We start from the raw sequence: 26710 nt of genomic DNA, 5'->3' as shown, positions 1-26710 counted from the left end.
ATCCTTTTGTCCAGATGCCTGCTGACATTCTTTCATACCTTGATGAAGGGCTCGCCCAAAACATTGGTTATGCATTTTTAATCTTTGCTACATAAAGGACACTCACCAACTGAGTTTCTCAAGCAATTTGGGTTTTTACCCATACAAACTCCTATTGTTAGCATAAAGTTACTGTTTTGTGAGATGATTGGTTGTCAACGTGACAAAGAAAATCCTGTACTGAATGTGAACGTACATAAGAAGAAAACACTGTGTTGAAAAAGTAATCAATCTATAGAAATTGTCTGTTGGCATTTATGCTTTTGAACAAACTGAAATGGAGTAATGCAGAAAAATCAGAACATTCTTCGCTTATATTAACCATGCATCTGAGTCACAAATCAAGAAGTTTCCATGGTAGCAAAAGGTAAATGTGCCCTGGAATTGGTATTTTTATCAATGTGAATGTTCACAATTTTAAGAACAATAAGATGCACAGTCCAGTGGAAAGAACAGAGCTTTATTTCACTTGTATTTTACGCTGCTTCTTACCTGGTTGAAGGATTAAAAATGGCAGCGCTGCCAGAGCTGGTGTAACAGCAGCATTGCCGTTGGTGCGGAGCTGCAGAGAGTGGAATCACAGAGCTCCCGCAGGTTACAACCGCCCAGTCCAACTGCCATCAGCTCCGTACAGGCTTTAAATGGCCTGTAGATGGAGCTGACGGTAGTTTAATTTAAAAATACTGTAACGTGGACTGCATCCAAGATGCCAGAGCCTATGATTGGCAGCAGCCAAAAGTTGTTACAGACTCTAGGACTGGTGCAGGCCACCAGAAAACAAGGAGACCACCCCTTATTTGAGAAGAAGAAGCAGAGGAGACAACCCATGGGACAGTGACCACACCAATGAGGGGCTCTGAGGCTGAAGAACACAAAGATAGAAGGTGGGCTATTGGCGACTTAAGACGAGTAACCCATATAAGCTGTGGGCTGCTGGCATCTGCAGTCGAAGGATTGCTGTGGACTGCTTAAGACTGGCTCAAGATGCAATAGGGGTGCCAAGGGCAATGAAGAGTTCCTGATCGTGTTCGTGGTTCAGATCTGGACCACAGGCTGCTGGTGGTTTGGGCTGAACTCTGTGGCTCCAGGAGCGCTGGAGGCAAATCCGTAGGCACACGGTGACTCTGAGGGGACTGCCTTTTGCTTCTATTTTTCTGACTGTAAGAGGCATTTCAAGCAATTTCTGCCAATGGCGAATCTGTCTGCCTTACGGTAAACAACGACAAATTTCAGGTGATGTTGCACTGTCTTTATTACTCGACAATAAATTGAATCTTGCATCTTGAATGTTTCATACTGGTCCTGAGTAGGAACACTGAATGAACATGGTACTGACAGCTTAACAAGAGTATACTCTTTTTAAAACAAGAAAGTGGATGTTTATTATAAATATAAATACTTAATTAGAGTATGCTTTATTCAAATCCTAGTTTGTGTTTTTGGTCTTTATTCATTCTGATGATTACACAAACTTTAATAATATTTCAAATGCTAGACAAAATGGGATAAATTGCTATCCCATGGGACATGTTGCAGTTTTCTAAAATGAGAATATGTAGAACAAAAACTGTCCATTTACAATAGTTCTTAAATGGCACAGGGGTACTTACATAAGAAGTATGATACCAGAGCACCAGGTATGTAGCGTCCAATAATGGCACAAAATGTGCAGAGACTACAAACAAGGAGGCAAAACTGTAGAAAGAGAAAATGGAAGGTTATCAGACTGCTGAATAACACAAGTTGCAAGACAAAAAATACAATAGGGTACACCTTCCATTGCCTAATCTGCTAGCTACCTGTAACCAGCAGCAGCACTCATGGAATTATTTTTAAAAGCAGCATGTTGTGGATCTCCAGCATCACACCCCTTCCCCCCATCACCACAGCCATCAGTATGATTGAAGTCATTGAATATCTGAATGTTTTTAATATTCACAACCACTTGGTAATACTGATGACACAAGAAACAAAATATTGTTGTTAAAAATAGGAATATGGAATGCAGGAGTGTTTACACCACCCTCCTCTCCACCCCCCCCCCCCCCACCCCCAACTTCCTTTCTTTAAAAAGAGCAGTGGATGCTGTTCACCCCAGTCCCAATATGCTTGGGTTGAAGAAATGACTGAAACCCGGTTGACACACCCCCAAGTTTGTGGGGTTTTTTTTTGTCTAGTCTCTTTTTGTTTTGTTTTTTCTGTGTACTTTAGGTTGGTTGGGTACCTTCTTAACTTATGTTATCTTTGGATTATTTCTGTGATCCATTTGTAACTGTTGTTATTCTGTTGTATTTTATTTTCTTTTGTAACAAGGATGTGCTTTTTTAAAATATTTTACTTTTGATTTTCCAAAGTTAAACTCAAACAGTTATCAACATTAGCTGTATCATTTATCAATTCTATATAAAGTTTTATGCAGAGTTCAAGCTCTTTCCATTCCCCCCCAACACAACCAACAACATTTAACACTTTTTTTTCCCTCGAAACTTTATTTATTAATTTTAACATATGAAACATTTAACACTTAACTAACCAGTTACACATGACATTGAAGACACTCATAACAATAGTGCGAAACATATATCAGGGGTTTATGGGTTTGTAATGGAACCGCGGCCAGCGCTCAGGCTGCTTTCTTTTCTCGACATTGCCTAATTGGGATGGGATGCGCCCTCCGCGCATCCCTCCCCCCATCAACCGATTAGGAAAAGACAGGGAAGGTAGAGTGGCGAGGCACAATGGTCTACACTATAATCATGTTCCTATGGAATTTAAGTATGGTTGCCAATTTTTTTTTTTAAAGTATCATACTTTTTTCTTAAATTATAAGTAATTTTCTCCAGGAGAAAACAGCTTTGCATTTCCATATTCCAGCGCAAAATGCCCAGGCAGGATTCAGATTTCCAGGTAGAGCTATGCACTTCCTGCTAATGTGATCATTACAAGTTGGATTTGGAATATTGTCAGATTCATTCTAAATCTTATGTCTTTTATGTTTCCCAACAGGAACAACTCTGGATCCTGTGGGAATTCTTTGCCTATAATTTTTCTTCGGACTTGGCCTACTTCCACCCAAAAGGGCCTCAGATTGTGTACACAAAAGTTGCTGTCACAATGCCGCAACTGAAGCATTGGTCTAATAATTATGGTTTAGATCTGTTCAAATTTTGAGGCGTCAAGTACAGCTAGTGCAGAAAATTGTATTGCTTCAGCTTGTACCGTGCATCATGCTGGTCCGACAGAATTATTCCTAATTCTGACTCCACCTCTGCCTTGATTTGTGGAGGCCTGGTTTGGGTTCTTCCACTTGGAGCAAGAAATACATTGCCAACATGAACTTCTGTGTGTTCCCCCTTCGAATCAAAGCCTCTATGTCACTGCATTCTGGCAGGGCCATAGTTGGACCTAATTTGACCTGCAGAAAAAATCTTATCTGAAGGTAGCAATGGAATGTCTTGTTTGATAAATCATACTTATGTCTTGAGTTGTTCAAACGACATTAGCTGCCCCTGACTGTAACAGTCCTCTATGCACCTGAAGCCATTACAACACCAGGTGTCCAGGATATTGTTACCCATCGTCAATGGTATTAATCTATTTGGAATCAAGGGTGTTTTTGGAGACAGTCCCACTTTGATTCCTAGACTAGTATGTGTTTGTTGATTTATCGTTTTGGGGTGGGAGCGGGGATGAGGGAAGATGGTGAAAAAAGTCTCGGTACAATAGCCTCTGTAAAAGGGGACGAGTGTTCTCCTGTGCTGTTTGAAATGCATGAATCTATAAAATCAAAAATAAAATATTTTTTAAAAATTAGGAATACTAAACAAAGTTTTATATTTAAAAAGCATACTCATACAATAAACTGACAATGTCTCCATTCATTTGAATGGGGATCACCAAGCCTATGGCAAGTATAAACACAAGTTGGTATAATGTTCCAGCCTGATAATGAAGATGTGTTTAATAGTCCTGGCCTGTAACTTTCTTTGAGGTGTCCACTGGAGCAGTGCAGCTAATGGCTGGGTGGAAGATGCTACTGCCAACTCAGGTTGACGCCAGCGTAGAAAACTGCAACTTCCAAGTGTTTCACAGGTAAGTCCTGGGATGCAATCCAACACAACAGAAATCCTGCCCCAGTGCAAGACCATCGAACATTCATGTTCAGATTTTCATTATTAATCGAAGAAGAAAATCAGGACATTTTTAAGTCCAGCTAAACATCAGATGTTTTAGTAAAATCACTGTCCGATTTGCCAACGTAATTTAAATTGCCATAAAGGTGTAGACCAAAAGAAATGTAATGGTCCAATATTCAATCTTGGAATCAAGATCTCACACAAAGGAGAATTTTGCAGTTTCAAATCTGACATCAAAGGGAGGAATAATCAGGCAAAAAAAACAGGCTGTCCCCAGGTTAAAAGCAAATTCCATTATCTAGGTCTCTCTTTAACTCGAATTTGTATTTAAGTTGGAACAAGTACATACGGTCCTTATTTAGTGTAAGTTAGTTAAATGTTTATCTTAGAATATATATTTTTCCTTACTATGCATGTAAAGCTCAAGAAACACTTCCAAATACAGTAAGGAGAAGATGATGGAAAGGTGGCCACTGGTTGGAAAAGATGAACCTGGTGCTGGAGTCAGGGTTTGATTCTGCTGCTGGAGAGGGGGGTTTACTACTGGAGTCAATTTCTTGCAGTAGGCATCAAGGGAAGTTTGTACAAAGCTTTTCTTTTTCTCATCCCCTGGCAGATTTGGTAGAGTACAAATACAGTACAGGTGTACAAGAATTTTTGCCACCTGAAACCTGGAGGTGGAATCAGCTGCAAAACAGCATCTGTTCATTTCTAGCTGCCTTTAACACTAGGAGGCAGTAAAGAGTCACTGAACTGTAGGCTCACGAGTCAGTTGTAAACCAGATGAAATAAGAGTACAGAGTACTGTAAGGGTGAGATGTTCGAATCCATCCTTTACAATTTCAAATCTGTTCCCATACTTGCGATATGCGGTACGCTACTCTCTCATGATTCTGGGCGGTGGCATCATCGTGCGAGAGTATTCTACAGAATACTCTCTCACGATGCTGACTCAATCACACTCTATCTGGAAGTTGACAGCATTCTACTTCCAGCCGGATTTTTGGTTCATAAGTATGACTTGTTCATAAATCACACATTTTTAATCCAGGGAGTGCCTGTAGTGAATAATGTAGGAATGCTGGATACAAAGTAAAAACAGGTTTCTTCCTCAGTTTACTATTTCTTGATAATCACAAACATTAATGAGCATGACTGAAGAAAAGAGGACAAGACATAGAATTACTCATTATTTTATTGAAAGGTTGTACGATCTATTTCTACTTATGTGCTTCTCTGTACATTGAAACAATTTGCAAGTGTGAGGTGTGGCACTTTGGGAAGACAAACATGAGTCAGACTTGCACTGTAAACCATAGGGCAGTGTGGTAGAGCAGAGGGATCAGGGAATACAGGCATAATTCTTTGAAAGCTGCATCATAGGGTATATAGGGTAATAAAGAGAGCTTTTGGCACATTGGCCTTCACAAATCAAAGTATGGTGCAGAGGAGTTGAGACGTGTGTTGACATACAAGACATTGGTGAGGTCAAATTTGGCCTGTTGTGTGCAGTTTTGGTTACCTACCTACAGGAAAGGTATCAAAATTGAAAGAGTGCAAAGAAGATTTACAAGGATGTTACTAGAATTTGAGTTGTAGAGTTAAAAAGGTTAGGACTTTATCAGAATTTATTGTCATGAACAAGTCACAAAATTCATTGCTTTGCAGAAGCATCACAGTGTAAACAGTTCCATAAATTCCATTTCAAAATAAATAAAATAGTGCAAGAACAAGAAAAGACAAAGCGAGGTGGTGTCTGTGGTTCATTGTTCATTCATAAATCTGATGGCTGAAGGGAAGAAGCTGTCATTGTGCCACTGGGTGTTCGTCTTCAGGCACCTGCTCCAATGGTAGCAGTGAAGAGGTCATTGCCTGGGTGGTGAAGGTCCTTGAGGATAGAGGCTGTTTTCTTAAAAGACACCACCTCTTGTAGATGTCCTTGATGGAGTGAAGACTAGTACTCTTGATGTTGCAGGCCGAGTTTAAAAAGCCCTTTGGAGCATTTTCCAGTCCTGAGCAATGGCACCTCCATTCCAGACAGTGATACAATCAAACAGAATGATCTCCTTGGTATACCAGTAAATGTTTTCGAGAGTCTTTCATGACATACCAAATCTCCTCAAACTCATTACAAAGTATTGCTGCTGGTGAGCCTTCTTTGTGATTGCATCGACATGGAGGCTCCAGGACAGTCTGCCAAGAAATATTGACACCCAGGAATTTGAAGTTCTGGACCCTCTCCACTGTTTATTCCCTGAAGCATTAGAGAATGAGAGGAGATTTGAAAGAAGAATAGAAAATTATGAATGATATAGAATCAGAAAAAGTTTTGGGCCGAGTTGGTAATATACCTATGTTTCCTATGGACACTGCGTGACCTGCTAATTGCTTTCAACTCTTTTGAGTATTGATCTACAATCACAGCATCTGCAGACATTCTTGTTTAATACCATTAACAAGGTACCTTTCCCATTCTAATGTGCAAATGGTTAAAACTTCCTGTTAACAAATGTAAGGACAAATTACACGATATTCATATGGACTTTAACAAATAATAAAATTAATTCATCAGTTAATTTTTAAACACACTAAAATGTAGTTAATTTTCTACTCTAATCTAATCTGTCTTAAGTACATAAATGACATTAAGCAAAGGATCAAAAGAAAAAGTACCAAGCTCCATCCCAATTTTGCACCTGCCAAACTTTCACTTTTTACAAAAAAATGTAAAAGAAATGTAAGGTTCTACACTTCGAATTGTAGGGATTTAGAATTTTCTTACCTTCCCAGGGTTTTGTTTTTTGAAATGGGACATTTCCTCAAAGAAAACCGCACAACCCATCCATGACTCTGTGATACATTGACCAAGCCTTGGTGAACTCTCCTGTTTAGTTTCAGTCACTTTCCAGCTGAATAAAGGAGAAATTAAACATTATTTTTTTTTTTAATTGTGTAAACTTCCTACCTGGAAGTCTTAACTATTGCTCTTTAATTATTAATTCATCTTATGCGGAACTTGCTGGCCAAGCAATATTTTATTATCCATTTCTAATAGTTCCTGAACTGAGGATACAGTTAAGCCTCAAGCATGCTGATGAGTAGAGTTACTCATTGGGCACACAGGATAAGGATGTTACATTTCGACCTTTGATGGGTATCAGTGGAGTATTTTTCTCATGTGAACCACAGGAAAAAATTACCCACAATTTAAATTCCACAGTTTACAAGTCTAACATCTGTTTTCCAGGAGGCAAATAAAATACTGCTAAAAGCATGTTTGTTTACTTTAATTAAGGCAATAATCGTCACTTTTGACCCACAAGCCTATGATACCCAATTACACTCATGTGTCCAATTAACATACTAACCTATCGGTCTTTGAAACAGGAGGAGGGGGGTAACCAGAGCTCCCAGAGGAAAACCACATAGTTATGGGAAAATCGTACAAATTCCTTACAGACAGCAGAAAATTTGAACCCAGGTCACTGACACTGTAATAGCATTATGTTAGCTGTTACACTATCTGAGCTGCCTTAAATCCATGCCATTTCTACAATAAGAGCTTCAAATCAAGTTAGGCGAAAATGCTGCTCTTCCTCCAAGTGAATTACTTAAGTGTTAAACCCAGTTTGTTGTCATTATACTTACCAGCTTCACCTAATTATGATAAAGAAATACAAATACAGATACACCCTGCTTTATGAAACTAAAGTGATCCTAGGAAACCTTTCGTAGGATGAAATGGCGAAAAGCGAACACCCATTCACTACTATTGGGGGCTATTTTCGTAAAAGAGAAAATCCATTTAAAACTTTTTGTAAAAACGAACCAGGCTTTCTTCATAAAAACAAATTTTCATACTTCGAGTATTTGTTAAGTGGGGTATACCTGTATACTCTCTCCTATGCAAGACTTCTTTACAGCATATGTTTGTTGATTTAAGAAAAGAAGAAGCTGGACTAATTTGGTTCCCATTTCATAATTTTTAAAACTTGTAACTATTTCCTGTTTATGTGTTGAATCGGTGATTCATGTTTTCATCCAAGTCTTTAACTTGCAATAGCTAACTTTAAATTATATTATTACCCAGAAACATTCTTGATTCTTTAAGTTTGGTGCAATATAATATCATAAGTATGAACAGATGTTCATACAACCTCTGTTTTACAATAAGAACAACAGCTTGTCTTAGAAATCCCAATGGAAAGTGAAACAAATAAGCTAATGCATGACAGACCTATGTGTGTGTATCTGGAGGTGAAGGTCACAAGCCAGTTATTGGTGTGTTACGAGCCCAGAGGACCCCAAAACCCAGCAGCAATAGATTTTCACCAAGACAAATGGTTATTTAAACAAAAGTTGCTTTTAATTATCTTTAAACATGAAAACAGAATCACACTTTAACTTATCACTATTGACTTAACTAACCTAACTTAACCCCCTTCTAATTCTAAGCGAATGTGTATGTCATGTGTATGTGTACGTTCAGAAAAGTTCTTTGGCTAACAGTCCAATCTCACTTCTCATTCCTCCAAGTTCACTGGTTGCAGGTAATTCTTACACTGTGCAAAGAATTTAACATTTATAAAGTTCACCAGGCTTTGGTCCTTGAAAGGTAAATGGTTACCGTTCAGGAAGGTTCTTGTCAGTTTTCAGAGAGAGATTTGTTGTTCCAGAACATCCACAACTGATTCCTTTTTAATCAACCACTCCATTGTCTTGCTGATGAAACTTGCCCCTTCAGGGTTCTCCAGATGATAATCTCTTTCTTTTAGGTCACTACAGAGTTCTTTTGTGTTTCTCTTATTTCAAGAGAAGGCAGTCAGTCCTCTCCTCTTGCATGAACCACAAGGGCTTTGACCAGGCTGAACTAAGCATTCACAGCCTGTCTTCCAAAATGGGGTTTTCCACAAGCTTGCCAGCTTGTCCTGTTCCAGTCCCAGTTGCTGCTGCTGACTGTAAAACTGTAGAACTGATCTCTGTGTGTCTCTCTCTTTCTCACACAGAGAAAGCCTGTTTTACTCTCTGCTTGCAAAACCACATGACACTCCTAGAACAGCAAGTTTCACTCTAGACAGAATGCAGCTTCAATAAGCTCTTTCATCTGTTGCCTTTTTGTAAACAATAATCCATTAGTGAAGTCTCTTGAGCAGTCTCTAAAGCTTTTGCAAAGACTGTTGTCCCCAACATGTTTAGCATGAGCAGTGCTCCAGTATTTTAAATAAGATCTGTTTTAAAGTGTTTGTATGTGAACTACACTAAAACCTTCCCCAATTTATCTCCCAAAAATATAGCTATATTCTGTCACAGGTGGGAGCAGGAATACAAGGGTCAAATCCAGGTAACAGGAAAGAGGTGTGATGTTGAGATGGTTTAGGGTGCAAGGTACAGAAATTGAAATTAGTTATGATGGGGCTGGTGCTGTCATCTGGCTGTGGGCCATTTTGGGGGTGGGGGAGATAAGATAACTGCATAACTTATAGGACTCCTACCTACCAATTATTCCTAGAACCAAACTCCAGACCTGCAACTTGATGAGTGGCCTACTCTGATGTGGGGGCACACAAAAATAATTGAATTTAAAGAAATGTTAGCCAAATGTACATGCAAACAATTGGACACAAGTGCATAGCTTAGTGCATTTATGTGCATGAGTATCATGTGCTATGACGTGCCAGGAGAAATGTTCTGATCTGCACTGACCATAGTAACTTCTCACTTTCAGCTGTAAATTTTATTAAACTTTGCATATAAATCGCTAATTTGATTTGCTACGTAACAGATTTTTCAGGCCTTATTGTCCCTAGTGGTAGTTTGTGCCACAACAGAGTGTTCTCGATGCACCACAGGACCATTATCAATGGGAATTTAGCTCCAAATCCCAGAGGCAGATATTAGTGACACCAAAGGTTAGTTCAAGGAGATAGATTTTAAGGACTCTCAAGGAAGGGAGAGATAGTCAAGGAGGGAACCTTGACAGCTGAAGGCAAGGAGAATATTGGAGCAATAAAATTTAGTATGATTAAATGACCCGAACTAGAGATGGATAGAGATCAAAGTGTTATAGAGAGAAAGGCCAAAGAGATTATAAAACAAGGATCAGAATTTTAAAAACAAGGCATTGCTTAGCAGGGAGTCTATGTAGTTCAGAAAGCTTCGGCATGTTGGCCACACATGTTTTAGGGGACAGTGTTTTGGATGACCCTCAGATTACAGAGGTTAAACCAAGAAAGGCCAGCCAAAAGTGCATGAGATACTTAAGATTAGATATGGATAAATGTTTTATTAGCAGATGGATTGAAGCAGGGGACAAAGGAAATTTATTTCACTAGTGGAAATACGTTACAGTATAAATGGGAATATTTGCCCTGAAGCTCACTTACGGATTAATTTAACTCAAATATTGTTAACCATCTCTTTTTTTAGTTACTTCCACTTTTATTTTTAAACTTCCCATTCCTCATCTGTCTTTTCACCTGTCACATCTTCTTCTGTCCTGTACCCTATCATCTCTTGGTTCCTCTTCTGCCTCTTCCCTTTATCCCTCTTTATATCTCCCTTCCACTCTTCAGTCTTGATAAAGAATCCCTACCAAAAACAGTAACTGTCCAGCCTGTCTTAGTTCAATCAAGATTACAGAAACTGCAGTTCTTGTGTTTCCTTCCAACAAGTTGGTGACTGGGGAAATATCCATAATAAGAATCTGCTTTGTCAATATTTAGATGACTTATTTTGCTCAGCCACTGCATGTTAAATAGTTGGATAAGTTGCAAACATTGAAGGGATCGGACAAGATGATGGTGGCATAGAGATGGACATTGCAGCATAAATGATTAAACCATCTCAGCTTTCCAATGATATGAAGTCTGAAAATCCCACATAAGCTTTATCAATCATCTCAGCACAGAGAGATCTGGTGTGGTGATTTCAGAAAGAAGCTGCTCTGACTGGTGTAAGGACAGCATGACGTCAATTATAAATGCAAATATGGGCCGGTTCAATATAATTTTTCACACCAATTATCTTACCCCACAAAAGTTACATAGATCCTAAGCCAAAATTTCAAAGATGCGATTCAGATGTAGGACAGAAACAGGAACTTTTCTACATGCCATGTGGTCGTATATGAAAGTGAGGTCATTCTGGCAAGAAATCACAGAAAAATTAACCAGGATAACAGGAGTGCCCTTCACGGGCGACCCGGAGCTCTATCTATCAGGTAATTTCATGGAAATAAGCAACAAATTGACCAAATATCAAATCTCATTTATAAAAATAGCACTGGCGGTAGTGAAAAAATGTATCGCGATCACTTGGAAGTCCAACTCCCCTCTACTTATAACACAATAGACTGTGGAAATGAACAGCTGTGGAAATGAACAGCAAAAATCACATATTGTGGCAGTACGCCATTAGGCAGTTGAACCGGCCCCACTTGTCACGCACGCGATGGGGCAGCCGGCCAAAATGGCGCCGTCAGGGGTTTCCTCCCGACCTCGGCACCGGGCTCAGAAGCCCATGCTTGGGGACCCATGTGAAGCCCCGGTGACGTCGGGGCCGCCCAGCGCAGTTCTCAGCCAGGTGAGGGTGGAAAAGGTTAACTCCGGTGGGAGGGGGACTCAGCTGAGGAGCAGCCAGCTGAGAGACGCCCAGTATCGGGGTGTTCAGCTGGGGGAAGCAAACAAGAAAGAAGAAGAGTGGTGAGAAACAGAATAAAGGGTGGGAAGAGGATGAGCAGCAACGGGGCAACCGGCAGGGGGATGATCTGCGGCAGGAGGCCCAGCAGTGGGTCGGCCTGCAGCAGTGGGCCCAGCAGCAGGTCGACCTGCAGTGGGAGGCCCAACAAGGATACAGAAGCAGCTCACCAGTGAAGGATGAAGATACCCAGTTACAGAGAAGAGAAGACGACACAGACAATAGATACAGACACAGAAGAGGAGGAAGACCACCAAGAATTTCAAAGGAAAGAAGAAGGTAAAATAGAAGGACAAAATTTAGATAAAGCCTTTTTTGAAGAACAAATGAGGTCATTAAAAGAATGGCTATCATTAGAATTTAGTTCAATCAAAAGAAAAATGAAAAGAGCTGAAGGCAGAATGCAAAGCTTAGAGTTGGTCAAGACTGAAATAGGGAAAAGAGTAGAAAATGTGGAGGTATGAGAAGCTTCTGTAGAAATGGAGATAAATGATTTAAGAGGGAAGTTGGAAGAGAGCAAAAAAAAATTAAAGAGACACAAGATTTATTGTCACAAAAAATTGACGTGTTGAAAAACTACAGTAGGCGAAACAACATAAAAATATTGTGCCTGAAAGAAGGCAAAGAAGGGTCAGATATGAAGGAATTTATAAAAGGATGGATCCCAAAGGTGCTGGGAATGACTGATTCACATGAAGAAATAGAAATCGAAAGGGCGCACAGAGAGCTAGTACCGAAACCGCCACCATATCAAAAACCGAGATCCATATTGGTAAAATTCTAAGATATACGACAAGAGAGAACATACTGGAGCAGGCAAGAAAGAAGGTTAGAGAAGACAATAAGACGTTGGAATATAAGGGACAAAAAATATTTTTTTACCAGGACATATGCTTTTAACTTTTAAAGAAGAGGAAGGAATTCAACACGGCGAAAACAATCTTATGGAAGAAAGTTTATAACTTTATATTAAAACATCCAGCAGTACTCAAAGTATATATTCCTGGGGAACGGAATAGACTGTTTTCGAACCCAAAGAAAGCCCAAGAATTTGCTGAACATTTGCAGCACAGGAGAAGAGAGGAGGAGGAGTGACAAGAAGGAAGACCGGCAAAAAAATATACAAAAATATGTAAAAATAAAGTAAAGATAATGTATGTATAAAGATTTAAAGATGGATAAGAGAAGGGGAAGAAGGGGGATAAAAAGAGAGCTTTGTTTTATATGTATAGGAAAATAGTGTTCTCTGGGGGGGGGGCTGGGGGGGGGGAGAATAATGGTCATTGCAAAATCAGTTGACGCTTGCAAGTAAGTTCGCAAACCGAATGGAAAGGGGAATTGTGGTTGCCGTCAAGGGACAAGGGGCAATCCAAGGAGGGGAAGTTCATTTGGGGTTAAAGGGTTATTGCTTGTGGGGATTGTTGAGGTATTTCATGTCTTAAGTGCTTTGTCATATATTGTGATTAAAAAGGAAAACTTAAAAAACAGTAATGGAAAAAAAGAGGGAGGTGGTGAAGAGGCTGAATAGAAGTGAAAATAAAGATATAAGATGACCACGTTGGACTATATGACTATAAATATTAATGGAATATATAACCAAGTTTAAGTGTATCCCATTGGGGAAAAAAAAAATCACATATAATTTAAGACAAAGTTACAATGTTTGAAAAAACCTGGGAACCATATATGGAACATAACAGAAAGAGCAGGCCACATAAAATGATAAGAAGATAAACACGATCAGATTTAATGTGTATTAGTAGATGATACATCTTTCGTGTTTGTATTCCTTTTGTATAAAGAAATTGTTTTATTGTATTTTATATGTTCAATATTTACTGTTTTTGGAGGGGGGTGGGAAGGGGGAAGGGAGGGATGGGGGAAAAAAAAGAAAAAATGTCGCTGTGAATATTTAAAGAGATGCATTGGTAAATATATCGGTTGATATGGTTCATAGTGCGATAAATAAAAGAATTACAAAAAAAAAGCCAGGTCCAGGCTGGGAGTATAAGACCAGCCAGGCAGCCTGCAATAAATCAGTTTTTGCTCACTGAACTCAACCTGTCTGGTTGTGCGATCCTTCAGTTAGCAGTGTAGCCGTCGCTACAATTGGTGACCCTGACAGGTTCAAACGTCTTTGAACCCAACATGAACGACCCTTCGATCTATGCTATAGCCATCAAGCTTCCTGACTTCTGGGTTCAGGAGCCGGAGACCTGGTTCAGCCAAGCAGAGGCTCAGTTTCACCTCTGCCAGATTTCATCGGATTCGACCAAGTTTTACCATGTGGTCGCCGCCCTGGACCAGGCCACTGCCAAACAAGTGCTGCACCTCATTCAGCACCCACCTGCGGAAGATAAGTATGGGACCATCAAGCGGGTGCTCACCGGCTCCCTCGGCCTCTCCAGGTGCCAGCATGCTGCTCGGTTGCTGCGCCTCGACGCCTTGGGGGACAGAACTCCAATCGAGTTGATGGACGAGAAGCTCGTGCTCATGGGTGATCACACCAACTGCCCACTCTTCAAGCACATCTTCCTCGATCATCTGCCTGAAGACATCGGCCGTTACTGTCCCAGGAGAACTTTGTCGACCCTAGGAAGGTCGCTCAAAAGGCTCAGGAGCTATGGCTTGAACAATTCCCGGAGGGCTCAGCAGTCCAGCAGGTTATGAGTCATGGGCATGACAATGCCAAGCCTTCCTCTAGTGTTGTGGTGGAACACCCAGCCCCTGCAGGGGCTTCAAAGAGCATAGCCAGAAGCAAATCATCCACTTCAGGCCTCTGCTTCTTCCACCAGCGCTGGGGAGCCAAGGCTCGGAAGTGTCGTCAGCTCTGCTCTTTCAAGGGAAACAAGCAGGCCGACCGCTGTTAATGGGTGCGGCGGCTGGCCAAGAACACAGCCTTCTCTACCTGCTGGATTCAGTCAGCGGCCGACGCTTCCTCGTCGACACCGGGGCCCAGATCAGTGTCATCCCCAGTCACAGCCATCGAGTCCCGGAACCGGCCTCGAGGACCTCCCCTCTGTGCAGCCAATTTGATGGAGACAAGACCGTCCACTTCCAGATCGGCCAGCAGAAGTTCTCGTGGAGGTTCACCGTTTCATCCCTTCCAACCGCCATCCTGGGTGTCAACTTCCTCCTCGCCCACGGACTCCTGGTTGACATTTGAGGTAAGCAACTGGTAGATGCCCATACCTTCCAATCCATTTGCCTCAACACCTCCCGCACAGAGCAGCCGCAGATGGCCATGTTCAGCACGCCCAAGGACAAGTTTCAGCGTATCCTGGATGAGTTCCCATCCCTCCTCAAGCCGCAGTTCTCCACCGCCTCACCATGCCACGGGGTGTTTCATTACATCCCCACCCAAGGACTGCCGGTCCACGCCAAGGCACACCGGCTCCCGCTGGATAAGCTCCAGATAGCGAAGGAAGAGTTCTCGCATCTGCAGGAGCTGGGGATCATTCAATGCTCCAACAGTCCTTGGGCCTCACTACTCCACCTGGTCCTGAAAGCCTCCAGCGGCTGGCGCCCCTGCGGAGATTATCGATGGCTTAATGACGCAAAAGTACCTGACCGTTACCCGATCCATCACATCCAGGTTCTCCAAGGTTGACCTGGTGCGCGGGTATCACCAAATCCCGGTGCACCCCGAGGACATACCCAAAACGGCCATCATCACCCACTTTGGCTTGTTCGAGTTCCTATGCATGCCATTCGGGCTCAAGAACGCCACCCAGACCTTCCAGCGCCTTATGGACACAGTGGACAAGGATTTGAATTTTGTATTCATTTACCTGGATGACATCCTTGTCGCCAGCAGAGACCGGGCACAACACAACTCTGACCTGCGCACCCTCTTCTCCCAACTGGCCGACTTCAGCCTAATGATCAATCTGGCCAAGTGCCAGTTCGGGAAAGAATCCATGCAGTTCCTGGGCCATACCATCACGGCCAAAGGAGCCACACCCACCACTACAAAGGTCGCCACAATCAGGGAGTTCCCATGCCCAGACTACCTCAAGGGGCTACAGGAGTTCGCAGATATGGTCAATTTTTATAACAGCTTCATTCCAGGCACTGCACGCATCATGCAGCCGCTCTTCGCCCTCATCGCGGCCAAAGACAAGACACTCATCTGGACTCCAGAGGCCAGCAGGGCATTCGAAGCCACGAAAGATGCCCTCGCGAAGGCTACCCTGCTAGTTCACCAAGGCACCGACCTGTATATGGCGGTCTCTGTCGATGCCTCTGCTACAACCGTCAGCACCGTCCTGGAGCAGTAGGTGAACGGACAGTGAAAACCACTGGCATTCTTTAGTCAACTTCTTCATCCACCAGAGCGCAAGTATAGTGCTTTCGATCGTGAGTTGCTGGGCATATACATGGCGGTGCGTCATTTCCGCTATTTCTTGGAGGGGAGGCCTTTCACCATTTTTACCAACCACAAACCCCTCACTCAGGCGCTCACTATGACAAAAGATCCCTGGTCAGCCCGCCAACAGCATAACTTCTCCTTCGTGTCGGAGTTCATCACCGACATTCGGCACAAGGTGGGGAAAGACAACTTGGTTGCCGACGCACTCTCATGACCGGCCATTTGTGCGCTGACACCCGGCCTCAACTTTGATCAGCTCGCCCGGGACCAGAAGACCAACAAGGAGACGCGGGCCTTCAGGACTGCCATCACGGTGAGGGCACTGTCCAGTGCGATGTCTCCATGGGCACCCCGCTTCCAGTGGTTCCCCAGAAGTGGTGCAGGCAAGTCTTCCATCATATCCATGACCTTTCCCTCCCTTCCATCAGGTCCACGGTCCATATGGTGCCAGAATGTTTCGTCTGGCACGGGCTTCGGAAGTAGATTGCGGACTGGGCCAGAACCTGCACCCATTGCCAGCTTTCCAAAGTACACAGGCACACCAGAGCGCCCTTACAAGAATTCGAATACGTCTGGGAACAGTTCAGCCACATATATGTGGACATTGTTGGACCCTTACCCATTTCCCGAGGTAACCATTACCTTTTCACAGTGGTAGACTGCACTGATGATGGTATGGCCCGAGACTATCCCGATGCCAGATCCTTCCATGCACTCCTGCTCACGAGCACTTTTGAACGGTTGGGTTGCCTGGTTCGGCATCCCGAACCACCTCACCAGTAATTGGGACGCCCAGTTCACCTCTGCGCTCTGGGCACAGCTCGCCAACAGGCTGGGGATCAAGCTACATCACCCACAGGCCAATAGGCTAGTCGAGCGATTGCACCAAAACCTTAAGTCGGCACTTATGGCCCACCTCAATGGCCCCAAATGAGTGGACAAGCTGCCTTGGGTGCTCCTGTGCATCTGCTCAACACCCAAAGAAGACCTACAGGCGTCATCAGCCGAGCTGGTCTATAGTGCACTGCTAGCCCTACCCGGTGAGTTCGTCAACGCATCTCACAACCCCCTGCAGTCACCGCACAGTCTACTTCCCCGCCTCCAAGCCCAGTTGGAGTATTTCATACCCCCACCACCGCCCAAACACTGCACACGGGCCTCTTACATCCCCAGCGAGCTGTACTCCGCATAGTACGCTTTTATCAGGCGGGGCCCATCCACAGCACCTCTACAAAGACCATATGAATGGCCGTACAAAGTCATCCAGTGTTCAGGATCCACTTTCACATTGGACATTGCTGGTAAGAGGGAACTGTTTACGGTAGACAGGTTAAAGCCAGCCCACCTCGACCCCACCAAACCAGTAGTTGTGGCCCAACCCAAGAAGCGAGGCCACTCGGCAAAAAAGGATGTTGGTGCCGGTTCTGGGGGGGGGGGGGGCTGTGTGGTGGTACGCCATTAGGCAGGCGAACCGGCCCCACATGTCATGCACCTGGCAGGGCAGTCGGCCAAAATGGCGCTGTCGGGGATTTCCACCCAACCTCAACACCGGGCTCAGAAGCCTGCACTTGAGGACCCATGTGACGCCCCAGTGACATCGAGGGCCCCCAGCGCGGTTCTCAGCCAGGTCCGGGCTGGGAGTATAAGACCAGCCAGGCAGCCTGCAATAAATCAGTTTTTGCTCACTGAACTCAACCCGTCTGGTTGTGTGATCCTTCAGTTAGCAGTGTAGCCGTCGCTACAATATAACTTGAAGAATAAATGTGACACTTTTGTAAAGGTCTGGCAGCCGTACCTGGATCACATAGGAGCCCAGATACAGTAATAAAAATAAACAAAAAAGGGTATAAAAGTAAACATTATACATACAAAAACAGTTTTCCCAACTGTACTCTATATACTTAAAATATACGTAAGCTCTGCTGGTGAATGGAAGGGGGGAGGGAGGGACTGTTTTGTTTTTGTTGTGTGTTTTTTTTAAGTGGTAGGTGATTGGAATGGGTTGACAGAAATAGTGGTGAAGCAGATATGAATAGGCTCCTGGATAAATGCACAAATATGCAGAGAACAGAGGAAAATGTATCATAGAGGCAGTAGAGTTTTGGCTTAATTTGAGGATCATGTTTGGGGCAGATACTGAGCAGAAGGGTCTGTTTCTGTGAACTATCTTAGATCTGATCAGAAGAGAATGATGTCCAGGAAAGATATCAATAAGATTGAAAGTGCAGAGAAGTTTTACAAGGATGTTGCTGGGACTTGAGGAACTTTATTCCCTGGAGTATATATATATAGAGGAATGAGGGGAGATTTGATAAAGGTACGGTATATAAAATTATGAGGGGGTTTAGATAGTGAAAATGCAAACAGGCTTTTTCCCACTGAAGTTTGGTGAAACAAGAATGAAAGGAGTAAAACACAACGTTGGAGAAACTCAGCAGGTCAAACAGTGTCCTCTATAGAGCAAAGATAAAAATACATAACCAACATTTGGGACTTCAGCCCTTCATCGAGATAGCTATAGAACTAAAAGATGGATTTAGGGTGAAAGGTGGGGTGTTTAGGGAAAACATATGGGGGAACCTCATGCAGAGTGCTGAGAATGTGGAACAGCTGCCAGTTGAAGTGGTGAATATAGGCTTGACATTTTGACATTTAAGAAAATAATTAATAGATACATAGATGATAGGGATATGAATGGAGGGCTAAGATCTGGGTGCAGGTCAATGGGAACAGGTGGAAGAGCATGGAATGGGTAGGCGGAGGTGCCCACTTCTGCGCTGTAGTGTTCTTTGTACAGGGTACTTCATGTAACATTCTTCTATTGACTCAGACCTTCAACCAACATTGCTGCCTTCTTCATTGAACTGCAAATGTACTGATCCTGAACCCATTTGAAAAAGTATCCCTTTTCCCTTGCTGTAAAGTCGTAGGAGTACACCAGAGCAGAGAAAATTACACAATAAGGATGAGCAAATAGTTTGCAACCATCAGTTGATCTTTACTCCTGATGTCACCATGTATTTACTTTCCATAGAATAATTATAAACAGATGAGGAAAGCGCAAAAACAGAAAATTGTTAGAGACAGAAGAGAATAAAAAAAAATCAAACATCAGCAGGTAAAAGAGATTATATTCTCCAAGTTAATAACAGTATCCAAAAGAGAGTGACTAATAATGTTTTAAAAGATCTTGGATGTAACACTTACTTCCTGCTACATGATACATCCTATCACATGATGGTAATGTTTTCATTGTTATATTTGTGGGATAATATATTTTTATTATCAAACAGTTGTTCTCAGCTCACCAGGAGTGGTACTGTTGGAATGCCAGTGTTGCTGACGGCGTGCACCCAAGGGAGTGGAGAGAGACCACTCCTCCACAGGGTCAAACGGTGTAGTTGTAATGTTAATGGCCCATAAAGGCTTTAAACAGTCTGTTAAAGGGGCTGAAAGTTTTAATAAATATCCTCATATAAATGTCATGAACGTCCTTGCCCAAGGTGGCAAGTTCATGCTTGGCAGTGGACCATGAGAGGATGCAGACTCAAGGGCAGCCATTCTCAACCTTGCCAAGACTGCTTAGAACCACGGACTGGAGCTGTTTCAAGGAGGCAGTCACCTACAATGATTATGTAAACATACAGGAGTACACGATCTCAGTGACTGGCTACATTAGCAAGTGTATCGAGGAGATCAAATGCTTCACAATGAGGGCTCACCAGAAACTATGGTTGGATGCAGATTTCCAGCCCTTTCTCAGAGCACATGATGGTGCCTTCTGGACAGGGCCTGGGACAGCACCAAGATCAAACAGGGCAGAACTCCCCCGTGCAATCCGGAGATTCACAGGCAGCTGTGTGACATTAGTGACACAAGGTGTATGTGGCAAGGGATTAAGTCCATAACTATAACTGATCACTGAGTTAAGGGCAATGACACCTCCCTTCCAGACAGACTGAACATCTTCTATGTATGGTTTGATGAAAAGAACAGGAAGTCGCCAAAGAAAGTTCCATGTCTCCTGATGAACAGGCTCCCTGCATAGCCATGGCCGAGATGAGGAGAACCCTATCCAAGGTGAACCCACACAAGATGGTGGGACCAGACACCATACCAGGTCGGGTAATGAGGGGCTGCCCAGACCAATTGATGGAAGTCTTCACCGACATCTTCAACACCTCACTGCAGAAGTTCATCAATCCTGCAGAGTTCAAGACAACCACCATCATCCCAGTACCCAAGAGGTACCCAACAGGCCTCAATGACTACCACCGTGAGACAATGACCTCCATCATTATGAAATGCTTCAAGTGTCTGATGATGGAATGCATCAAAGCACGTCTCCCATACACTGGACCCATTTCAATTTGCCTATAGAAGAAACCATTCCACAGACAATGCTATATCCTTGTTGCTTCCATCCTGGCCCACCTGAAGAACAATGTCTCAGGCACCAGGCTGCTGTTCATTGACTTCAGCTCATCATTTAACACAATCATTCTCAGAGGCTGGTGGAGAAGCTGACCTCGCTGGGACTCAACACCCCACTCTGTAACTAGATTTTGGACTTCCTAACAGAAAGCCCTCAGTCTGTCTGGGTCATTAATAGAACATTAAGCACCATCACGCTGAGTAATGGGACACCTCAGGGCTGAATGCTCAGCTCACTCCTGGTCATGGTACCGACCCACAAGTACATTGCCAGATCCAGCTCCAACAGTGTCATCATCAAGTTTGCAGGTGACACAACAGTCATTGACCTCATCAGCATTAACGATGAGTCACACTACAAACAGTTGGAAAATCTCATGAAATGCTGTGAGAGTAACAAATCTGAATCTCATTGTGGACAAGACGAAGGAGATGATTGTGGATTTCAAGAGGCCCAGGAATAATCGCCGTCCACTACACATCAACAAATCTGTTGTAAAGGAAGTGGAGTTCACTTAACTAGAGATGTATTGAGGACCCTCAACATCTCCTCACTCATCAGGAAGGCATAACAGCTACTGCACTTCCTGAGAAGACTGAAGCGGGCAAGGCTACCATCCACTATTATGTCAACCTTCTATAGGAGCTCTTTCAAGAGCGTCCTGGCCAGCTGAATTACGGTGTGGTACAGATGCTGCAGAGAAATGCATCAGAGGTCAACACACAGGATCATAAGAATGGTAGAGAGAATCAACAGAGCTTCCCCCCTCCCCCCATTGGTGTAATCTACCAGGATCATTTTCTGAATCATTGAGAACCCCTTCCACCCTGCATCTTTCAGCTGCTCCCATTGGGAAATGTTAACCTGCTCTACCCTCCCTCCCTTCTCTACCCATTGCCTCCTGTCTTTGTGACCACACCTCCCCTTTTCCCTTTTATTCAGATGCCTATCAACATTTTACTATATCTTGAAGGGCTCAAGCCAAAAACGTCGGTTATGTATTTTTATCTTTGCTCTATAGAGGACACTGTTTGACCTGCTAAGTTTCTCCAGCATTGTGGTTTTACTTCTAACCATGGTGTCTGCAGACTTTCATGGTTTACTTCTGACCTGCAGCTCTTCACTTGTCAGAAAGGTGCAACAGCGACTGCACTTCCTGAGAAGACTGAAGCGGGCAAGGCTACCATCCACTATTATGTCAACCTTCTATAGGAGCTCTTTCAAGAGCATCCTGGCCAGCTGAATTACGGTGTGGTACAGATGCTGCAGAGAAATGCATCAGAGGTCAACACACAGGATCATAAGAATGGTAGAGAGAATCAACAGAGCTTCCCCCCTCCCCCCATTGGTGTAATCTACCAGGATCATTTTCTGAATCATTGAGAACCCCTTCCACCCTGCATCTTTCAGCTGCTCCCATTGGGAAATGTTAACCTGCTCTACCCTCCCTCCTTTCTCTACCCATTGCCTCCTGTCTTTGTGACCACACCTCCCCTTTTCCCTTTTATTCAGATGCCTATCAACATTTTACTATATCTTGAAGGGCTCAAACCAAAAATGTCGGTTATGTATTTTTATCTTTGCTCTATCTTCTTTGGCTTGGCTTCGCGGACGAAGATTTATGGAGGGGGTAAAAAGTCCACGTCAGCTGCAGGCTCGTTTGTGGCTGACAAGTCCGATGCGGGACAAGCAGACACGATTGCAGCGGTTGCAGGGGAAAATTGGTTGGTTGGGGTTGGGTGTTGGGTTTTTCCTCCTTTGCCTTTTGTCAGTGAGGTAGGCTCTGCGGTCTTCTTCAAAGGAGGTTGCTGCCCGCCAAACTGTGAGGCGCCAAGATGCACGGTTTGAGGCGATATCAGCCCACTGGCGGTGGTCAATGTGGCAGGCACCAAGAGATTTCTTTAGGCAGTCCTTGTACCTTTTCTTTGGTGCACCTCTGTCACGGTGGCCAGTGGAGAGCTCGCCATATAACACGATCTTGGGAAGGCGATGGTCCTCCATTCTGGAGACGTGACCCATCCAGCGCAGCTGGATCTTCAGCAGCGTGGACTCGATGCTGTCGACCTCTGCCATCTCGAGTACTTCGACGTTAGGGATGTAAGCGCTCCAATGGATGTTGAGGATGGAGCGGAGACAACGCTGGTGGAAGCGTTCTAGGAGCCGTAGGTGGTGCCGGTAGAGGACCCATGATTCGGAGCCGAACAGGAGTGTGGGTATGACAACGGCTCTGTATACGCTTATCTTTGTGAGGTTTTTCAGTTGGTTGTTTTTCCAGACTCTTTTGTGTAGTCTTCCAAAGGCGCTATTTGCCTTGGCGAGTCTGTTGTCTATCTCATTGTCAATCCTTGCATCTGATGAAATGGTGCAGCCGAGATAGGTAAACTGGTTGACCGTTTTGAGTTTTGTGTGCCCGATGGAGATGTGGGGGGGCTGGTAATCATGGTGGGGAGCTGGCTGATGGAGGACCTCAGTTTTCTTCAGGCTGACTTCCAGGCCAAACATTTTGGCAGTTTCCGCAAAGCAGGACGTCAAGCGATGAAGAGCTGGCTCTGAATGGGCAACTAAAGCGGCATCGTCTGCAAAGAGTAGTTCACGGACAAGTTTGCTCTATAGAGGACACTATTTGACCTGCTAAGTTTCTCCAGCATTGTGGTTTTACTTCTAACCATGGTGTCTGCAGACTTTCATGGTTTACTTCTGACCTGCAGCTCTTCACTTGTCAGAAAGGTGCAACAGCGACTGCACTTCCTGAGAAAACTGGTGGGCAAAGCTACTGGCCACCATCATGTCAACCTTCTACAGGAACTCTATCAAGAATGTTCTGGCTGGTTGCATCATGGTTGCTGTAGAGTAATGGATTGGATGTCAATCAACAGGGCCATAAGAGTGGCAGAGAGGAACACTGGAGTCTCCCTCCTCTTCATCAATGTAATCTACCGGGATCATTGTCTGAAGAGGGCGCGCAAAGTCATTGAGGACTCCTTCCACCCCGCACACAGCATCTTTCAGCTGCTCCTATCAGGGAAGAGATACAGGAGTATCAGAGCCAACACCACCAGGCTGAGGAACAGCTTCTTCCCACGGGCAGTGAGAATGCTGAATGACCAAAGGAACTGCTTACATTCACCATCTGAGATTCTCATATTTACAAAACAATATTTACTTATTTATTTGTAAATATGAATACTTGTCCTGCATATGTATTGTTTGACTGTATTTGTGTAATGTCTGTTTGTGTACCTGGGCATTTTGCTCCGAGGACTGAAAAATGCTGTTTGTTGGGTTGTACTTGTGCAATCAGAAGACAATAAACTTGACTTGACAGTGACTGACAACTCCGCTGGTTTGGGCCTGAATACAGTTCATGGCAATTCTGACCTCCAGTGAGGCTTGTATGGAGGTTGTATATTCTCCCTTCAGTTTGTTTTGCTCAGGTGCTCTGGACTTTACCCACATTCCAAACAGGACTATATAAATTAACCCAAGAACATAGAACAGTACAGCACAAAAGCAGATCCTTCAGCCTATTGAATCAAACAGGAAAGTTTGCAGACGCTGTGTTTGTAGTACAGTACATAAACGTGCAGGAGAAACTCTGTAGGTCAAAGTATAGGACACAAAGAGATACGACCAATGGTTTAGGCCTGAAACCTTCGTCAAGGTATAATATATTTGTCAGACCATGGAACATGCTGCAAGGTTACTTATGTGGAAAATCTTTTTTCCAAACTGAAGTTTCCAAATTGTTATGAATGACAGTCACGAGAAAATGAATGTGATCCTGTGTGGAGACATGTGATTTACCCAGCCCTTTCCACAATCTTTTGGCCACTCTTTCAGTACACAAATTAATAGGAATTCCTGGGCACTGTTGAATCAACAAATCATCCAAAGAACAGTCGCTATGAACAGGTGGTCGTTATATTTTCGGCCAGTATGTCCCAGCATTTGAGCCCAGTGAGTGAGCTATTTTTAGTTGGTCGTGACTAAATACCTCGTGCTCTGTCTGCAATTAGTGAACCAACAAAGATGAGCCTAGTTGCTGGCACTTTCCATAGCTGTGCTGCTGGTCCACTTTCATTTTCTTTGGAGAAATATCATTCCAATTCACATTACAGATACCAAAACAGATCAAATGCAAAACTCGCGACTATTAAAACTGGATGACCAAATGAGAGTTGTGTATAATGCCTCACGCAATTTACACCCCACAATCTTTTTTATTCGTATGCATGTCTACGCTGTGTAGTTTTTTTTGCACTGCCAATTATTGAGAATTCTGCCACAACAGCAGGAAAAAAGGAATCTCAAGGCTGTATGCACTCTGACAACAAATATGAAACCTGACCATAAAATGTAAAGTGCAGCTATCTGCTTAGCCCAGGTTCCTCCCTCAGAAAAAAAAAAGTAATATGTGAGAACCTTTCCTGGAAATGATCGAAAATGGACCACAAACCAAACATTACTGATGAAGCAAGTTTGCCAAATCTAGACATCGGTTCTGTCGCATCATAAGAACTGTTGCACTCTTCAACACACACACAAGATTCTAAAGGAAACACCGCAGTCTGAATCTCCAATAAATCAGGAATCAAGGGACTGGAGCAAAGGTGGCCAAAGTGTCTCTGTCTTTCCAATTCCTGATGAACAACCAGCAACTGGAAACCCCTTAAAACTGGCTTCCTCAAGGCATTCACTAGATCCTCAATTTTTAATCACCAAACATTAGAATTAGTTTAAGGCAAACAACCAAATTAAATATTTACTCAAATTTTGAGACTAACAAAACAAACCTCACAAATATATCTAATCCACCAGCAAATCAAAACACTTGTAAAAGTTTTCATGCAAAAAATCCTGACCATACAGAGTGAAAGAATGAAAGAAATCTAAAGGAAATGAAATGCTCAATCTCTGAAGGACTACTGAGGTCACGATGGAGCAATCACTTGTGGTCAAAACTTCTCCTCATGGATTAGATCAAAGAGAAATGGAGAAAGCACCTCAAAGTGCAGGGAATCACAAGTAACTAATCACAAGTAATTAATCTTGCATCTTTCAATAAAAATTATCGATTTGACCCCAGCTCTTGGTGTGCTTGGCCAAGGCATCAAGGTGAGGGAATTCCATCACAAATCATCCAAGCTAGAGGAGAACAGAACAGGACTGCCCTACATATGAGGTCTGGAATCAGAGGATATTACTGCTGATTTGAGGAATACTGAAACCATCATCAAGAGGCAAAATAGATCTGACTGTGTGAACTATTGTAGCATTTCTACCCTTCACTACTGGGGAGTTCCTTGCCCAAATTCTCACGGACATACCTGTTCCCCATTCAGAATCATCACAGTTACTTTAGCCCAGCAACTAACAGCTGCTGATGTGAACTCTGTGGTCAGATGAATTTAAAAAATATTTAGAGCAACACCAGAATCTGTTTTCAGCTTTTACTGATTCATTAAGACCTTTGTTGTTAACCCCTGTGCCAATTGTAATTTTAGTTACCCTCAGAACCTTGTCCATGTTGTGATCCTCCTGCATAATCATAATGTGTGGTCCTACGTAGTGGTTAGGTCAACTCCTTTTAGCATCAATACTGGAGTCAAGCAAGGCTACATCATCTTTTATCCAATTCTTTTCCACTCATGTTGGTCTTCATCAGTGATCCCCACACAAAGAGCCTCTGGACAGCCCATACCATCAGAAGGTATCAACTAGCTCCTGGATAGTCCATAGCCCCACCATGTTCTGGCTCACCCACACCCCAATCATGCAATCCTAGGGTCAGGTGACATGATCTACGTACACAAAGCTAATGGGCCACACTGTCGGCATTGTAACCTCCACACCACAACCAAACTTACAATATCTTGTTCATACTTACCCTCTTTCACATGCTGTGAAACTAGGGTTTCCTATGAAAAACACTGAAAGACCTTTGAACAATACCATGAGTGCTACTTTTGACAAATCCTCAGAATTAAAAAGTGAGGACCAAGAAAGTAAAAAAGAAACATTAAAAAGATAACC

At 43.2% G+C, this 26710-nt stretch overlaps 1 protein-coding gene across 1 annotated transcript in view; it reads right to left on the bottom strand.

Annotated features, from left to right (window-relative positions):
* Positions 1-26710, bottom strand: part of retreg1 (reticulophagy regulator 1) — an 87514-nt gene that overhangs the window by 28193 nt on the left and 32611 nt on the right. The window contains exons 4-5 of the mRNA XM_069909288.1: positions 6958-7084; positions 1650-1734 (exon numbers count right to left, since the gene is read on the bottom strand). Coding sequence (XP_069765389.1) covers positions 1650-1734; positions 6958-7084 — 212 coding nt within the window. The remainder of the gene's footprint in view (positions 1-1649; positions 1735-6957; positions 7085-26710) is intronic.

The sequence above is a fragment of the Narcine bancroftii genome, chromosome 1 (assembly GCF_036971445.1).
Source record: "Narcine bancroftii isolate sNarBan1 chromosome 1, sNarBan1.hap1, whole genome shotgun sequence".
Taxonomy (NCBI): Eukaryota; Metazoa; Chordata; class Chondrichthyes; order Torpediniformes; family Narcinidae; genus Narcine; species Narcine bancroftii.
The sequence above is the reverse complement of the archived record's forward strand: the minus strand, read 5'-3'. Positions and strand labels throughout refer to the sequence as shown.